General features: G+C 31.3%; 1 protein-coding gene across 8 annotated transcripts in view; it reads left to right on the top strand.

Annotated features, from left to right (window-relative positions):
• Positions 1–18767, top strand: part of LOC143059033 (sodium-driven chloride bicarbonate exchanger-like) — a 66021-nt gene extending 47254 nt beyond the window's left edge. For 7 of the 8 annotated variants that reach the window (XM_076232504.1, XM_076232506.1, XM_076232500.1 and 4 more), the window contains 9 exons: positions 3019–3132; positions 6829–6990; positions 7277–7455; positions 8822–8894; positions 9668–9913; positions 10695–10829; positions 11668–11891; positions 12770–12793; positions 18135–18767. In XM_076232504.1, the coding sequence (XP_076088619.1) occupies positions 3019–3132; positions 6829–6990; positions 7277–7455; positions 8822–8894; positions 9668–9913; positions 10695–10829; positions 11668–11891; positions 12770–12793; positions 18135–18387 (1410 nt within the window). In that variant the 3' untranslated portion in view covers positions 18388–18767. The remainder of the gene's footprint in view (positions 1–3018; positions 3133–6828; positions 6991–7276; positions 7456–8821; positions 8895–9667; positions 9914–10694; positions 10830–11667; positions 11892–12769; positions 12794–18134) is intronic. The other variant, XM_076232501.1, reaches the window with a different exon arrangement.
• The last annotated feature ends 803 nt before the right edge of the window (positions 18768–19570 follow it).

Here is a 19570-nt window from a genome sequence, read left to right as displayed (position 1 = left end):
CGCACAATAACTTTAGTATAAGTATATAGAAATCAATGAAATTTAAACACAAGGTTTATGACCACAAAAGGAAGGTTGGGATCGATTTTGGGAGTTGAGGTCCCAACAGTTTAGGAATAAGGGGCCCAAAGGATCCAAAATAGAACTTTGTGTGATTTCATCAAAAATTGAATAATTGGGGTTCTTTGATATGCCGAATCTAACTTTGTATGTAGATTCTTAATTTTTGGTCCCGTTTTCAAATTGGTCTACATTAAGGTCCAAAGGGTCCAAAATTAAACTTAGTTTGATTTTAACAAAAATTGAATCCTTGGGGTTCTTTGATATGCTGAATTTAAAAATGTACTTAGATTTTTAATTATTGGCCTAGTTTTCAAGTTGGTCCAAATGGGGGTCCAAAATTAAACTTTGTTTGATTTCATCAAAAATTGAATAAATGGGTTCTCTGATATGCCAAATCTAACTGTGTATGTAGATTCTTAATTTTTGGTCCAGTTTTTCAAATTGGTCTACATTAAGGTCCAAAGGGTCCAAAATTAAACTAAGTTTGATTTTAACAAAAATTAAATTATTGGGCTTATTTGATATGCTTTATCTAAACATGTACTTTGATTTTTGATTATGGGCCCAGTTTTCAAGTTGGTCCAAATCAGGATTCCATATCAAGTATTGTGCAATAGCAAGAAATTTTCAATTGCACAGTATTGCACAATAGCAAGAAATATCTAATTGCACAATATTGTGCAATAGCAATTAATTTTCAATTGGAGTTATCTTTCTTTGTATAGAATAGTAGTTGATTATATATGTTGGAAATTTGCCAGACATGACTATGATGTCATTTTCTATTTTTATTTGCCAATAACTTTATGTAAATAACTTCATTGGAAATTTGCCAATATAAAATGTTGCTGATGAAGCTTTTTTTCCTTATCTTATCTAAAATGTTTTTAGATAATGTATGTTGGACATTTGCCAGACATGACTATTTACATTTTGGATATTGAACCATAATAGTTTAATATTAAATTTAAAAACTTTAAATTCTAATTTTCATTTCTTAAACCAAATTCATAATGTGACATAAACCTATGTTGTGTCAACTATTTAATCACAATCCACATTTATAGCTGTATCAAACTTAAAAGTTGTGTCCATACTTGTTCTCATTTCAGATTTCATAAATAAAAAGAAAATTTCTTCAAACATTTTTTTGACAGGATTAATATTCAACAGCATAATGAATTGCTCAAAGGCAAAACAAATTTTAAGTTCATTAGACCACATTCATTCTGTGTCAGAAACCTATGCTGTGTCAACTATTTAATTTTAGATTTAAATAAGTTTGAAGAAGAAATCTTTAATTGATTTGTAAAATCTTGACATTTGTTTTGTGTAAAAAACCCATATAATGTCAAAAATTTGATCACAATCCAAATTCAGAGCTGTATCACACTTAAATGTTTTGTCCATACCTGCCCCAACTGTTCAGGGATCGACCTCTGCGGTCGTATAAAGCTGCACCCTGCGGAGCACCTGGTTTGATATGCTGAATTTAATCATGTACTTAGAATTTTGATTATGGGCCCAGTTTTCAAGTTGGTTCAAATCAGGATCCAAAATTATTATATTAAGTATTGTGCAATAGCAAGAAATTTTCAATTGCACAGTATTCAGCAATAGCAAGAAATCTTCAATTGCACAGTATTGTGCAATAGCAAAAAATGTTCAATTGCACAGTATTGTGCAATAGCAAGAAATCTTCAATTGCACAGTATTGTGCAATAGCAAATATTTTCAATTGCACAGTATTGCGCAATAGCAAGAAATATCTAATTGCACAATATTGTGCAATAGCAAGAAATTTTCAATTGATTGGAGTTATCTTTCTTTGTCCAGAATAGTAGTTGAATCAACTTAAATCATTGTTTTATACAATGCACAATGTATATTCACTTTTACTACCAACTGATAAATTAAAACACTCTTTACAATTCAGTGATAAGAAGCACTTTTTGTTACATTTTAATATTTTATGATGTATTTAAATGAGTAGTTATTGTTGCAAACTCCATTAGAAATTTGAATTGAGATCAGTTTTGAAAAAAGGGAAAGGGGGATGTGAAAAAAAAATGGTGGGGGGGGGGGGGGTTTAATTTTTCTCATTTCAGATTTCATAAATAAAAAGAAAATTTCTTCAAACATTTTTTTGAGAGGATTAATATTCAACAGCATAGTGATTGCTCAAAGACAAAAAAATTATTTTAAGTTCATTAGACCACATTCATTCTGTGTCCAAAACCTATGCTGTGTCAACTATTTAATCACAATCCAAATTTAGAGCTGAATCCAGCTTGAATGTTGTGTCCATACTTGCCCCAACGGTTCAGGGTTCAACCTATGCGGTCGTATAAAGCTGTGCCCTGCGGAGCATCTGGTTAAATGTTAGGCAAACAAACTTAATCACTGATCTGCTAAAAGATGTGTTCTTTCTATGTTACGTCATTGTCTTTTTTTGTGACGTCACAATACAAACTGCAGTGGAAAGCAAGAAAATTTGATATTGTAATTGAATTTAACAAATGAAAAACTCAGATCTAACAAAAGTTATATAATAAAAATACTAAACTGCAAGGGAAATAATAAAAATACTAAACTGCAAGGGAAATAATAAAAATACTAAACTGCAAGGAAAATTCATGAATGAGGAGTTCCCATAAAATATAAAAATATAAATCTCAAACACATTTAAGGAATGAAAAATAACTGTTATATTCTTGACTTGGTACAGGCATTTACTTATGTAGCAAATGGTGTATAAGCCATGTTTTATAGTTATCTTAACCTTTCACTTGTATGACAGTCAGATAAATTTCATTATATTCACAATAATGTATGAGCAAACCACACATTGATGAAATGAAAATAATATATAAAACTGGTCAGGTAAAGGATAAATCAGCTATAAATTAGAAAAATGATATTATATTAGTAATTGTATGTTATATCTATATCTAGGTGCGATTGCTGATAAGTGACTTCGCAGTAATTATAGCTATTGTATCGATGGTATTGCTGGATTATCTCTTGGAAATTGATACACCAAAACTGGAAGTGCCAGACGATTTTCAGGTAAGAAAAAACTAAAACTGGGAATTCATTTATTCTCATTTTCATTGAAACCTATTTATGTTGTTTGAGGTAAAATTGTATTTTTAGCTCACCTGACCAAGTGAGCTTTTCCCATCACTTGGCGTCCGTCGTCGTTAACTTTTACAAAAATCTTCTCCTCTGAAACTACCAGGCCAAATTTTACCAAACTTGGCCACAATCATCATCGGGGTATCTAGTTTAAAAAATTTGTCTGGTGACCCGATCAACCAACCAAGATGGCCGCCATGGCTAAAAATAGAACATAGGGGTAAAATGTGGTTTTTGGCTTATAACTCAAAAACCAAAGCATTTAGAGCAAATCTGACATGGGGTTAAATTGTTTATCAGGTCAAGATCTATCTGCCCTGAAATTTTCAGATGAATCGGACAACCCGTTGTTGGGTTACTGCCCTTGAATTGGTAATTTTAAGGAAATTTTACTGTTTTGGTTTATTATCTTGAATATTATTATAGATAGAGATAAATTGTAAACAGCAATAATGTTCAGCAAAGTAAGATTTACAAATAAGTCTACATGACCAAAATGGTCAGTTGACCCCTTTAGGAGTTATTGCCCTTTATAGTCAATTTTTAACCATTTTTCGTAAATCTTAGTAATCTTTTACAAAAATCTTTTCCTCTGAAACTACTGGGCCAAATTAATCCAAACTTGACCACAATCAACATTGGGGTATCTAGTTTAAAAAATGTGTCCGGTGACCTAGTCACCCAACCAAGATGACCGCCATGGCTAAAAATAGAACATAGGGGTAAAATGCAGTTTTTGGCCTATAACTCAAAAACAAAAGCATTTAGAGCAAATCTAATGAGTAAAATTGTTCATCAGGTCAACATCTATTTGCCCTTAAATTTTCAGATATATCAGACAACCCGTTGTTGGGTTGCTGCCCCTGAATTGGTAAATTTTATGGAAATTTTACTGTTTTGGGTTATTATCTTGAATATTATTATAGATAGAGATAAACTGTAAACAGCAATAATGTTCAGCAAAGTAAGATTTACAAATAAGTCAACATGACCGAAATGGTCAGTTGACCCCTTTAGGAGTTATTGCCTTTTATAGTCAATTTTTAACCATTTTTCGTAAATCTTAGTAATCTTTTACAAAAAATCTTCTCCTCTGAAACTATTGGGTTAAATTAATCCAAACTTGGCCACAATCATTTTTGGGGTATTTAGTTTAAAAGATGTGTCCGGTGACCTGGCCATCCAACCAAGATGGCCACCACGGCTAAAAATAGAAAATAGCGGTAAAATGCAGTTTTTGGCTTATAACTCAAAAACCAAAGCATTTAGAGCAAATCTGACTGAGGGTAAAATTGTTTATCAGGTCAAGATCAATCTGCCCTTAAATTTTCAGATGAAACAGTAGTAATGTTCAGAAAAGTAAGATTTACAAATAAGTCAACATGACTGAAATGGTCAATTGACCCCCTAAGGAGTTATTGTCCTTTATAGTCAATTTTTAACAATTTTCATAAAATTTGTAAATTTTTACTAACATTTTCCACTGAAATTACTAGGCCAAGTTCATTATAGATAGAGATAATTGTAAGCAGCAAGGATGTTCAGTAAAGTAAGATGTACACATCACCATCACCAAAACACAATTTTGTCATGAATCTATCTGCTGCTTTTGTTTAATATTCACATATACCAAGGTGAGCGACACAGGCTCTTTAGAGCCTCTAGTTTTTATACGACCGCAAAATTTGAAAAATTTTTCGTCGTATATTGCTATCACGTTGGCGTCGTCGTCGTCCGAATACTTTTAGTTTTCGCACTCTAACTTTAGTAAAAGTGAATAGAAATCTATGAAATTTTAACATAAGGTTTATGACCACAAAAGGAAGGTTGGGATTGATTTTGGGAGTTTTGGTCCCAACATTTTAGGAATAAGGGGCCAAAAAGGGCCCAAATAAGCATTTTCTTGGTTTTCGCACTATAACTTTAGTTTAAGTTAATAGAAATCTATGAAATTTTGACACAAGGTTTATGACCACAAAAGAAAGGTTGGGATTGATTTTGGGAGTTTTGGTTCCAACAGTTTAGGAATAAGGGGCAAAAAAAGGGCCCAAATAAGCATTATTCTTGGTTTTCGCACAATAACTTTAGTTTAAGTAAATAGAAATCTATGAAATTTAAACACAAGGTTTATGACCATAAAAGGAAGGTTGGTATTGATTTTGGGAGTTTTGGTCCCAACAGTTTAAGAATAAAGGGCCCAAAGGGTCCAAATTAAACTTTGTTTGATTTCATCAAAAATTGAATAATTGGGGTTCTTTGGTATGCCGAATCTAACTGTGTATGCAGATTCTTAATTTTTGGTCCCGTTTTCAAATTGGTCTACATTAAGGTCCAAAGGGTCCAAAATTAAACTTAGTTTGATTTTAACAAAAATTGAATCCTGGGGGTTGTTTGATATGCTGAATTTAGAAATGTACTTAGATTTTTAATTATTGGCCTAGTTTTCAAGTTGGTCCAAATGGGGGTCCAAAATTAAACTTTGTTCATCAAAAATTGAATAAATGGGTTCTTTGATATGCCAAATCTAACTGTGTATGTAGATTCTTAATTTTTGGTCCAGTTTTCAAATGGTCTACATTAAGGTCCAAAGGGTCCAAAATTAAACTAAGTTTGATTTTAACAAAAATTAAATTCTTGGGCTTATTTGATATGCTTTATCTAAATATGTACTTTGATTTTTGATTATGGGCCCAGTTTTCAAGTTGGTCCAAATCAGGATTCCATATCAAGTATTGTGCAATAGCAAGAAATTTTCAATTGCACAGTATTGCACAATAGCAAGAAATATCTAATTGCACAATATTGTGCAATAGCAATTAATTTTCAATTGGAGTTATCTTTCTTTGTATAGAATAGAAGTTGATAATATATGTTGGAAATTTGCCAGACATGACTATGATGTCATTTTCTATTTTTATTTGCCAATAACTTTATGTAAATAACTTCATTGGAAATTTGCCAATATAAAATGTTGCTGATGAAGCTTTTTTTCCTTATCTTATCTAAAATGTTTTTAGATAATGTATGTTGGACATTTGCCAGACATGACTATGATGTCATTTTCTATTTTTATTTGCCAATAACTTTATGTAAATAACTTCATTTTAGATTTAAAAAGTTTGAAGAAGAAATCTTTAATTGATTTGTAAAATCTTGACATTTGTTTTGTGTAAAAAAAAACATGTAATGTCAAAAATTTGATCACAATCCAAATTCAGAGCTGTATCACGCTTGAATGTTTTGTCCATACTTGCCCCAACTGTTCAGGGTTCGACCTCTGCGGTCGTATAAAGCTGCGCCCTGCGGAGCACCTGGTTGAGACTTATTAGTGGAAGTGTCAAATTCTCCACACAGATATTATACCCTTATTCATGTACCAATTTTTGTGGATCTAGGAAAACTTGCATGTTCGTGGATATTTATTTTTGTTGTATTGCCGCAATCTGCATACATGCCTACAGAAATTCTTATTTGTTGAACATTATATTTCATGCTTTACCTGTACTCACTAAATCTATGAAAATTGGTATTCAATGACTAATAATAAATCCACAGTATTGTACGCTACACATCAAATTAAAAAATCTTTATGCTTGTAAACTTTTATATTGTATTTCTTTATTTTAGCCAACTAATCCCAATCGTGGTTGGGTGATAAGCCCGTTTGGGAAGAATCCTTGGTATACATATCCATCTGCTATGCCCCCAGCACTTTTAGCAACCATTTTGATTTTTATGGATCAGCAAATTACAGCGGTCATTGTTAATAGAAAAGAAAATAAGTTACAAGTAAGTGTGTTAATTGTAAATTCAGACATTTTTGCGATGTCGGCATACATTTGCCAGATATCGACTCACATTTGAAGCTTTGTGCTTCTAAAGGTTCTAATTGTTATTACTACTGTATAAAAAATCATAAGCATGCTTCTGTAAAACGATTTGACATTTTAAAGTTAAATGTTTAGATTTTAATTAACAAGGAAATGTTTGAAAATTTAAGGTTGTTGCTAATAAAAAATTGAGTCTGATGGCCATTAAAAAATTTCTTTATGTAAAAGTTATTTTTTTGTTGTAGAAAGGCAATGGCTACCATCTAGATCTGTTGATTGTAGCTACTCTTATCTTAATAAACTCCTTCCTTGGATTACCATGGTTTGTGGCTGCGACTGTTTTGTCCATAACTCACGTAATGAGTTTGAAGAAAGAGTCAGAATGTACAGCTCCTGGAGAGCAACCTAAGTTCTTGGGATGCAGGTAAGATAAGTATACAGCTCCTGGAGAGCAACCTAAGTTCCTGGGATGCAGGTAAGATAAGTATACAGCTCCTGGAGAGCAACCTAAGTTCCTGGGATGCAGGTAAGATAAGTATACAGCTCCTGGAGAGCAACCTAAGTTCCTGGGATGCAGGTAAGATAAGTATACAGCTCCTGGGGAGCAACCTAAGTTCCTGGGATGCAGGTAAGATAAGTATACAGCTCCTGGTGAGCAACCTAAGTTCCTGGGATGCAGGTAAGATAAGTATAAAGCTCCTGGGATGCAGGTAAGATAAGTGTATAGCTCCTGGGGAGCAACCCAAGTTCCTGGGATGCAGGTAAGATAACTGTACAGTTCCTGGGGAGCAACCTAAGTTCTTGGGATGCAGGTGAGATTTGTTTAGTTTAAAAATTTATTTATAGCGGATTGGGAGACAAGTTGTTACAACTTATATCAATACCTTTCCACTTTGTGGGTGCAAGTGCTACTTTAGTTTGAATGAACAAATTCTCATGAGACTTGTACATAAATGCTCATTACAACAAAACACAGATCAAGTTTGAATTTGAATGGCTTTAATTTTACCTTTCTAGAGTCATGCCCTTTACAAATGGAACAATTGTTGATTTTTTTGCCCCTTTACAAATGGAAAAATTGTTGATTTTTTTTTGTTTCCACTCACTTGACTTCAGATTTCCTCAGCCAAATGTTATGAATCTTATTAAAAATGCTTATGAACACAAAACACAGATGCGGTTTGAATTTGGGTGCCTCCACTTTGATATTCTAAGAGTTATATTCCTTTTACAAATGGAAAAATTATATTGTTATATTAAAGATAACTCAACTTTCAAGTTTGAATTAGTAACAGAAAATAGAGGCGTAAGATACCAAAGGGACATTCATACTTATAAGTCCAAAATAAACTAACAGTGTTATGGTTAAAAAAAGAAAAAGACAAATAGACAGGGCCATAAAAAAAGAATAGGTTTGTTTGCCCAAACCCTACCTACCCAGAAAAAAGCTGCCTAATCAAATTCTTTTATTGTCCTGATTTGAAGAAGTTTTTTTTAATCAGAAAGGCATGAAGACTAATAAATACCTGATACTTCAATATCTTTAAAAAAAAAAAAAAAAAAAAATGCCTTCCTACCTACCCACTGTCTCAACCTTTGGGTAGGGTTTTGGCAAACCAAAATATTTTTAATTTTGGCCCAATAAAACATACAAGGTTTTTAGAAGAAAAACAGTGGAAATATGCAATTGAGCATGTTTACTCCATTGCATTGAAATTCAAATAACAGCTTTTTTCTATCCCTTACTAATAAGATACAGTATATATAAAGTTTTTGTTTATTTTTTTCAGAGAACAACGTGTGACTGGTGTATCCATCTTCCTGTTCATTGGACTTTCTGTTTTAATGACAAATTTTTTAAGGGTACAGTATTTTTTAATCTAAATTAGAAAACTGATCATAAGTTCACACTTGTGCCTAACAAAGATATGATAACACTCAATTTTCTTTTCTGTTTTTGTTATATTTACCAATGAAACTTTTGTCTAAATATACTTGAAGATGAGAATAGTTTACATAAAACCTAAGTATTATGAAAGGGAAAGAAAGATATCAAAGGTATTTTCAAACTCATAAGTCACAAACACACTGACAATACCACTCCATGGCAAACAACAGTGCACAAAACACAGCATTGAAAACTATTGCCTAATTATAAGCAACACAAACCCAATCAAAGTCTGGTGTTGATGAATCGTGCTCTGAAAGGGTTGGCAAATCTTGCTCCACATGTGGCACCTGTTTAATTGCTCATGCAAGTACAAACCTGTTGATAAGTCTAATTTGGTATGTCATAATCAAGTGAAAAAGGACTAGATTGTTGTTACAATAATCAAAACACATCTATTGCGACCTATTGCTGTATATTATCTATCTATCTTTTTTCTATTGGCGCCACCAATACTGAAGATTCATTTATTTTCGTGGGAACCAATTTTTGTGGTTTGAGGAAAACTTGCTTATTCGTTGATATTTAATTTCATGGTTTTGGCAAAGTCTGCATACATTCCTTTAGAAAATTTGTAATTCGTTGAACTTTCAAATTTGTGGTTTCCCTGAGCAAACGAAATCCACAAAAATTGGTATCCAACAAATATTAATGAATCCACAGTATAGAATTTTACGTTTTATTTCAGATTATACCTATGCCTGTTTTATATGGAGTATTTCTATACATGGGTGTGTCCTCTTTGAAAGGGATGCAGTTGTGTCATCGTGTGATGATAATGTTTATGCCACAGAAATACCAGCCGGACTACATGTTTCTGCGTCATGTTAGGATCAACAGAGTTCACCTTTTTACCTTCATCCAGATTCTGTGCTTATCTTTATTATGGGTGGTCAAAACAATCAAAGTGATTTCCATAGTATTTCCTCTCATGGTAAGTAAGAGTAGACAGAAATTGTAAATTCCTACAGGAACCAATAAAGGGGGGAAACTCTTACAACCCAATTGATTTCTATAGTATTTCCCCTCAAGGTAAGTAATCCTACAGGAACCAATAAAGGGGAGAGAAATTTTACAATCCAATTGATTTCTATAGTATTTCCCCTCATGGTAGGTAATCCTACAGGAACCAATAAAGGGGGGATAACTCTTACAATCCAATTGATTTCTGTAGTATTTCCTCTCATGGTAAGTAATCCTTCAGGAACCAATAAACGGGAGAGAAATCTTACAATCCAATTGATTTTTATAGTATTTCCTTTTATAAGGCATAGACAGAATATGTAAATCCCACAGGGACCAATAAAGGGGAGAAAACTCTTACAATCTAAGAGATTTCTTAAGTATTTTCTGTGGGTAACAAAGAATACAAAGTTACGTAACCCTGAAGTCAATACATTTTTTTTCTACTTTCTGTTCGCTGCTTTTACTAGGCTGCACCACTTCCAGTAAACATGATATCCTTCCACTTTCCTGGATTGATATCCTAAAAAGATACAAGATTTTTTTTTAATTCTATATATATGTTTCAATTTAATCAAACAGAAAAAATTTAGTTCAGAAAAAAATTCAGAAAAACATGGACTATTTTATTTCCCTCCATGTTTTGACATGCACCAGAAACTGGAGTTGTTATACAAGACTGGGACCTATAATGGGAAGTAATTGATTGTTGGAAGTTAAAGGGAAGTAATTGATTATTATTTTTATTTTAGGTGTTAGCTATGTGTTTTGTACGTAAGGGTATGGACTGGATATTTACCAGAGATGAACTAGAATGGTTAGATGACAATTTACCTGAATCTCATCACAGAGAAGAGGAAGATGAACTGAAGAAAAAAAAAGGGGAGGTATAAAAAGTTTTAAGTGAAATCATGAAAATTAAGGGAGATAATACAGAAAAGGGTTGTTAAGAAAAAAACATTTTTATCCTGGTTGAATAACCTTTGAAATAACATTATTGTCATTTAAAAACAAAAAAAAAAATCGGTGCTGACTTATGAAAAATAGTTTGAGAATTTAGGATTTTATGCCCAACCTAGTGACATTATGTTTTTCAGTCTGTGCGTCTGTTCATTTGTTTGTCCACCCGTCTGTCCTGCTTCAGGTTGAAGTTTTTGGTCACAATGTTTTTGATGAAGTTGGAAGTCCAATCAACTTGAAACTTGTTACAAATGTTCTCTATGATATAATCTTTCAAACTTTTAATGCCAAATAAAAGTTCTGACCCCAGTTTCACAGCCCACAGAACATAGAAAATGATAGTGTGTGAGGCATCCGTGTACTATTGACACATATTCTTCTTTCAGTTTTAAGTGAAAGCATGTAAATCAGAGGATTATACAGAAAAGGGTAATTAGGAAACAGCATTTCTATGCTGGTTGATTCACCTTAACAAATTTCCATTTGATGTAAGCTCACTCAAAATAAACATCATTGTCATTTAAACATATTCTTATCGAAGGTCAGTGGTTTTCTGCGGGCACTTCGACTTCACGAAATAGCCTAAATGCAGTGCTTAAAAGTGGTTAAAAAAACAAAAATCAATCAATCAATCATTTAAACATAAAAAATATATGTGCTGACTTTAAAAAAAACAGTTTTAGTATTTAGTATAATTTTATAATGACTCTCTTAAGTGGCCTCTTAAAATAAATTTAACTTTAACTTTAATGTTGCATTTTCCAGGAACAGGAAGCTGAAGAACTGTCGGAAGCTGCAACTAGATTTATGGACGTTAGGCGAGATTCGTCTTGTATTACACAGATACCAGTAATGAGTGGCAATCTGGATAATATGCCTGCAGAGGTCATGTTTGGACCCAATGAGGTCAATATTTCAGAAGAAATGTCAAAAACAGGCATCTGGAAAAACTTGACAGCCAGTGATTCATCAGAAAAAATAAAGTTCCGGTAGGTATCACTAATGACCTAAACATTAAAAAATAAAGTTCCAATAGGTGTTCCTAATAACCCAAACATAATAAAGTTTTTAAAAGCCTCACTAATGACCTTAACATAAGTTCTGTTAGGTATCACTAACAAACATATAACACAATTTCGTTTTAGAACATTATACTATTTCGTCCATAAATAATGTGTGATATTCACCTTCTGTTTTACTGTTGTTTTAGAGTTGCTCAACTTGTAGTCTTTTCTGTGTAGTATTGAATGGACTGTTGTTTGTCTTTTCATCATTTTTTTTTTTTGGTGATGGTGGTGTCTATTTATCTTTAACCTTTGGTTTTTGGTTGCTTCCCTTATATCAGCTTCATCATTTACCTGTGTTTTATGTTCTAGCCCTGCATTTTTACACAAAAAATGATAAAATTTATTTAAAAAATTAAAGTTCAATAGTTGCCATGTTGCAAACATTGCAAATTAGTGTATGACTACTTAGGGTTTCATTTCTATGCTATCTTCATGTGTTATTTGTTCTAAAACCCTGGAGTGATTATTTGAGGAATAACAGTCAAATCACCAATTGATGCATATACTGTTCATATACAAAATTATTCTATTGCAATATTTGTAATATGTCTTGAAAAAACATCTGAATTACCAGTATGCTCGAAACTTTGACTGCATTTCCCAAGTTGTTGCAAATTACTCTGCCGGTCAATACTAAAATTGATGGCAGAAATTATCCAATAAAAACAATTATCGGTACTCTGTCTGTCAATGATGAAATTGATAGCAGACATTATCCAATCAAAAATAATGTAACATATCATATTGCTTCAAAGTTAAGTTTAATGAGTCTATGATGATAAACTGATGATAAATTTTAGAAAAGGACTCGATCAACAAAGCAAGTGAGTACACACTTTATTGATTGTGCAGCTTTTACAATTATTTTCTTCTTCATATCATTATTATTGTAAAATATAATCTAGCTCTCTGCTTCAACCATTTAAATAAATTGAGAAAAGAAATGTTGTAATATATAAACTAGCTCTCTGACTCAACCATTTGAATAAAATGAGAAAAGAAATGTTGTAAAATATAATCTAGCTCTCTGCCTCAACCATTTGAATAAAATGGGAAAAGAAATGTTGTGATATATTATCTAGCTCTTTAGCTCAACAATTTAAATAAATGACAAAAGAAATGTAATATATAATCTAGCTCTGCTTCAGCAATTTAGATAAAAATGAGAAAATAAATGTAAAATATAATCTAGCTCTCTGCCTCAACAGATTAAATAACGTGAAAAAAGAACTATTGTAGCTTCTTTTCATGTAAGGCTAATTCCCCTCTCTATGCAATAAATGCTTTCAACTCATAAATAGATAATGCATAAAAATATCTCATGTGTAATTGGGAATTATACTTGTAATTTTGCTTTTACTAAGGGTATGGTATGATTTTGGACTAGTTTCTGAAAGTAAATCCATATTGTAGTACTTAGTAAATAATTAAAGGTATATACTGAACAGTATCATTTTTTGTGGAATGTTAGTTGTGGATTCCTAGGTCCAAACTTGTTCCTCAAATTTTATTTTAATATTTTTCTTTTCTCTGATTCTGATTTTCGTAACAGAAAAAACTTGATATTCGACACTAATTGTAATTGTCTCTTTATTGCAAAAATAGCTATTATTTCTATATTACAATATTTTGGGAATTTTAATAGTTAAAGGTCTATAAATGTACTCCAAAATAAGAATACATTGATTCATTTCTCACTGCATTGTCGATGAAATTACACAAAGCAAAAATATTCCTTTTTAATGGCATATTAAAGCTATCCTTCTTTCGTTCTTCATCATTTGATAAACTGTTTGGTACATGAAAGAATTTGATCATAATTCATATTGTATGTTGAATGATGCAAATTTCATTCTGAAAATGCATTGGTGCAAATAATATTTAAATGAATGCACTTGTATATGAAAGCATGTTTTAGCATCGGATGATTTAAAGAATTTTCAAGATATGTGAATTCTGACATTGACATTATCAATGATTATACTAAAACACATCAAAATTATTTGAGTGAAAATATAAGTTTTGTCCTTAACTCCAATCTGCTGTATAGGACAAATAGCTTTCAGTTTAGGTCATGACTGGCAAATATGATTGTTTCTGGACCCTAGAACATGCAAAAAAAGTACAATGTACTAAATGTAATGGTCTTTTTGACTCGCAAGTATTCTGAAGCAATAAAACAGAATACCTAAAATCAGTGTCAAAAGATTTATTAAAATTTCTGAACTTTGAAGAATACTAATGTTGCAAAAATTCATAAAACATAACACAAAATATAGAAAATCCTGCATTTTTAGAGGAAGATCCATATTAATGTTAAGGGTTGTCACTACAAAGTAATAGAACTTTACATTGGAATCAATTTGAAGCATGTTTGTTGTGAAAAAAAAATCCCTTTTTTACCCTCAATTTTTGTAGTATTTGATTGATTGGATTTCATTCTTGTTTATGTCCTGACAAATGTCCATGTGGCATAGGATAACAATTGCTTATTTTAAGAAAGTTTGACTTCTGTGACATTTTACAGTTCATTCCTCTCATGTAGTAAAAATTGAGTCACCATGCATGACCTACTTTTTGAGATTTGATAGAGATTGATAATATTTTGAGTGAAATCATTTTTTTTGTTATTTGTTGTAAAATATAGTTGGGTTACTGTGTACTATATTTATGATCCAACTAGGCACTTTTAGACCTACCAGATATTCTGATATTATCAACAACAGTTATGAACTTTTTGAAAATGGAACAAGTGGTTGAATTTTTATGTTTTTTTTTCTTTCTCAATTGACTTGACATAGCTCATGTTTTGATGTTTTGTGATGCGTGTAGAATCTGTTAAAAGTCATGTATAACACACAATTAAGTGCCTTAAAATATTTTTCAAAAAGTGTGTCCCTTAGGTGTCTTGTCATCCCAGAATCTGGTGCCTTTAAAGACCATATGTTTGTTTCTTTGGTAAATGACCGGGGGGGGGGGGGGGGGGGGTTCCAACCCCTGAAACCCTCCCCCTGGATCTGCCTCTAAACGATTTGCTGTAAGTTCTACTTCTCAAAATCCTATGATAATTTTATACATGTATTTAATTATTGTTTATAACTAGAATAATAAATAGGTTGCGAAAGTCAGTATCGGTTAGGTTGCAGTGACCTACTACAACTTACAATGGTGAAATTCGTCCTATTAAATAAGCATTTTATAGTTTTTGGGGATATCAGGCTGTCTTTCTGTGTGGGAAGACATCTTTATGGCACAAGTTGTATAATTTGAAGGAATTTGTTCATGTGATAAATTAATTTTTATGCAATGGTTATACATGATATAGTCATTAAGAATTGTTTCTCTTTTTTACCATACATGTACTACAATTATAGCATTTTGCTCTTTTAAGTTTAAATTCTGAAGCAATATCTATCTTCAGATTATTTCACATATCATTATGATTTTTTAAATGATTTACAATTTTTTTTTCATTTTCCAATTATTCAATGATGTAAATAGTCTTTTCAAAAGCAGGTATACCTAAAGCACTCATTATATTTAGCTTTTATATAATTTCCAAGCACAATCATATATATATACAGAATAATATAATATAGTCAGTCATATAATATATTGCTTAGACATAAACATTCACAACACTTAGGTTTTTAGTTCATTAGATATTACAAATGTTTTTACATATAAACATGTATAGAAATAAGAAGATGTGATATGAGTTCCAATGAGATAACTCTCCATCCAAGTCACAATATGTTAAAAGTAAACAATTAAATGTCAAAGTACGGCCTTCAACAAGGAGCCTTGCTCACACCAAACAGCAAGCTATAAAGGGCCATAAATGAGTAGTTCAAACTGGATTACCAATGATCTTGTCTATGAAAAAAAGAGAAACAAGAGACATTTGTGAACCACATCAATATACAACAAGTACTGTTTATACATATGTATAAATGTGGGTTATATAATTATTCTAAACAATTTATGTTTATGCCTCTCTAGACAAAAGAGATATAGGAGGAACACAAAATAAATGATGTATAGAATCAACTATATGTTTGCCAACAATTTGTCAGCATCTTATACATCTTTCTACTGAATAGAAAGATACTGGACAGAAACTGGTGTCATTATACTGTGGCTGAGATATAGTTTTATTGGTTATTAAAATCCTCTCAAACATATCATGTTTTCATTCTAGATTTTTAATAAGATCTTAAGTGCTTTAAGAACTTGAAAAACATTTTTTAATATCTAAAGAGAATGTACAATTTTCTATAAAAAGTTGTTCAAAATACTAGAGTATTAGTTTAAATACTAAGGCTTTAGATTTGTACTTGAATCTGTTCAAGTCTATCTTTTACATTTCAGATACTTGATGAAGCATAATAATTATACTGTATAGCTTGAATGCTTTTAGCTACGAACTTAATTAGGATTGTCAGTTTACCTACTTAAGGAGGTCACAATTCACACAGGCCTCCTCAACAAATAAGAATTAACCACCAAGATGCCACCAATAGTACTGAAAGTGGTGTTAAACACTTAACAATCAATCAATCAATGCTTTTAAATTTGAAAATAGGTATCATAATTACATATAAAAAGATTAATCTTGTTAATAATTTTCTATAATATTATTGTTTGATTATGTACCTTTATTAAGCATTGAAAATTGGAAATGCAAAAGGGAAATAACTCTTGACAATAAATTTTACATTTTTTTTTTTTATTAAACTTTTTACATACATTCTTAAATATTCTGTGTATTTAAACACTGTTAAATAAAGTAAGAATATTTTGTGTTGAAATTTTCTGGTAAACTTTGTAAGATGTAAATTATTTTGAAAAATAATAAGGAATTCTGCATTATTAACACACCTTCTTGAGGTAAAAATTTCAAACTCCCTATAAAGTTACCATTTCACTGAAGATTTACATGTTATACGCATGATTTACGCATATAATGTTCTGTTGGTAAGAACAAATTAAATTGTGGCAGCCAATGCTTGGCTTTGATTGATAATAGAAGAGGAATGTCTTCATATATCTCTAGCCACAGCGAGATAAAGTTACTATTGAATTAATGCTGTTTAAAAGCCACAAATCAATTGAGAGAAAATAAATCAGGGTTACAAACTAAAACCGAGAGAAACACATCAACTATAGCTGAAAAAACAAAGGAACAACAGAAACATTGAAGTGCAAAAAAAAAAAAAAAACTACAACATACTTAGAAATGAACTATTTGATACTTATAGATTATCGTTGATCATCTCAACGAGATTGATTTCTCGCTTGAGACGGGACGCCGAAAGTGAGAAAGGCAATCGAGTTGAGATGACCAATGATAATCTGTTTATCACTACTTTACCTATGACAACGTTGTCAATTTTATGTCAATTTCGTTAGGAACGCCATGTGCCTGCTTAGTTTCTAGTGAAAATTTTCCATCTCAAGCGAGTAGCATGATATGAAAAATTATCACAAAAAAAGATCAAAGGAAAAATGCACAAAATAGCGATAATAACTGCTATATCTAAAGAGGTCACAATCTTGTTTAAAAAAATGAGACAATATCACGTCTGCCAACAAATATTGTTGACATAGATCAAAGGGGTAAAATGCAAAATTTGATAACTTTCCTAAGATTTTGGTGAAAAAATATAAGAATTAAAAACATCTTTTCTCTGGCATATATATTTTTTGGTCTTAGTACAAAATAATATAATTTTGTCTGTATAATTGGTACAGATGATATTTTCTCTTGGTGTAGAAATGGTCTCAATTTTCTTTATTATATAAACCATTTTTGTACCTGTTTTAAACATAACATCAGTTGCTGTAGTTTCTGAATTAAAGTACTAGAAGTTGAGCAAAATGATATGATGGGGTTTACAGAAGAGAGAATTATAAACAGAAACAGAGTAGCGTGTAGTAGCCATGAAAATAAAGAATAAAGAATAATAGGGTGTGCTAAAATATAAAGAATAAAGTATAATAAACAAGTAAATAAAAAATATAAAAAATCCTCTGAAAAGTTAAACAACACAATTATAAGAGGATCCACAACCCTATACAAATCCTAAAGCAGCAACCTAGAAACAAGAAATTGAAAAAAGTGGTAACATTTCTTGAATCAAATTTAAAATTTATTTTTTACAGAAAAACCAAGAGGAGACCAGAAAGAGATGGGGAAGAATTACCCACAATTCCCAGTGAAAGTGAAGGTTTCTCCTCTCATAGGCCATCAAAAGGAAAGAAAAAGCCAAAGAAAACACATTTTTACATCGATGAAGAAGAAACCGACACCCTCCTAGACAAAGACAAGATCTCGCCAATAGAAATCGTGATTGATCCCCCAAGTTATTCTAGTGCCACGAATAGCATGAATAGTATAAGTGAGGAGAGAGTGTAAAGATATCAACTAATGAATATTCATTAGTCAGGGACTTTCTCAAAAGTAATTCTAGCTCCATGAATAATATAAGTGATGAGAGAGTGCAAGTAGACAAACTCGTGAATATTCATTAGTCAGGGACTTTCTCAAAAGGTATGATGCACATTTTTATGAGTTTTCTCAGAAATGTTCGAATTATTTTAGATTAAGTTATTTCTTGTTTGAAAAGCATTATTATTTTAAATTGTGGGTATATTTTTGTTCAAAACCTCTCCGGTTTTGCATACAATTATTTGTTAAGTATATAATTCTATTATTTAATAACTTATTTAATTGCAAATAAACAAATGTATATTAAGAAATAGCAGGACAACTTTGAAATGTTCATTTGAACAAACTGTAAATAAATCCTGGAACCATCATATTCGCAGAAGAACATTTTGCTATTTGACTCTTTAATTTTCCTCAGAAAATTAACTTAAACCGATTACCAGGTTTATAGAATGATATTTTCATAATATGGTTCTTGGGTAAATGTATAGTTCGGAATGATACATTGCGATTATGTGTAGAAAATAATTTTTGTGCCGTTATTTTCAATTAATAGTGTTATGAGTGGGTTATGATCATTCATTAAATGTTATAATTATTCATTAGCAATTAAATGAATAGTTGCAAAAAAAAATATTCAGTTGACAACCATGTTCAAACATAATTTATTTTGAAATAGTCTGCATTATATTTGTATAGATTAAGTCATTTCATTTATGAATCTGTCATAACTGTATATTTGTTCATTTGTTGAGTTCATAAGTGTGAGTTCATTGACACTTTAACTAGAGAACAAATAATATTGACCGCTCATATATTGAGTTTATTGTAAATTTTAAAGTTATATTTGCTGAGGGCTATTCCAGAAAAAAATGTATGGAGGGGTTGGAAGGCAGTTTTTGTCAGCACCCGCCACCCAGACAATTGTAATTGAGAATTGTAGTGCATTATAGTGTGAAAAGTTGCTCTGATACCCATCACCCATGTATTATTAATACAATGTGCCTTCCAACCCCCCCATACATTTTTTTCTGGAATAGCCCTGATTAGTTTTACTTAACCCCACTCATAAGAAGGTGACTATATTGTTATAACTTTTGACCATCTGTTAGGAAAATATTTTTATGACATTTTCTCTTGTTCTACTTAA

Source organism: Mytilus galloprovincialis, chromosome 14 (genome assembly GCF_965363235.1).
Source record: "Mytilus galloprovincialis chromosome 14, xbMytGall1.hap1.1, whole genome shotgun sequence".
NCBI lineage: Eukaryota > Metazoa > Mollusca > Bivalvia > Mytilida > Mytilidae > Mytilus > Mytilus galloprovincialis.
The sequence above is the reverse complement of the archived record's forward strand: the minus strand, read 5'-3'. Positions and strand labels throughout refer to the sequence as shown.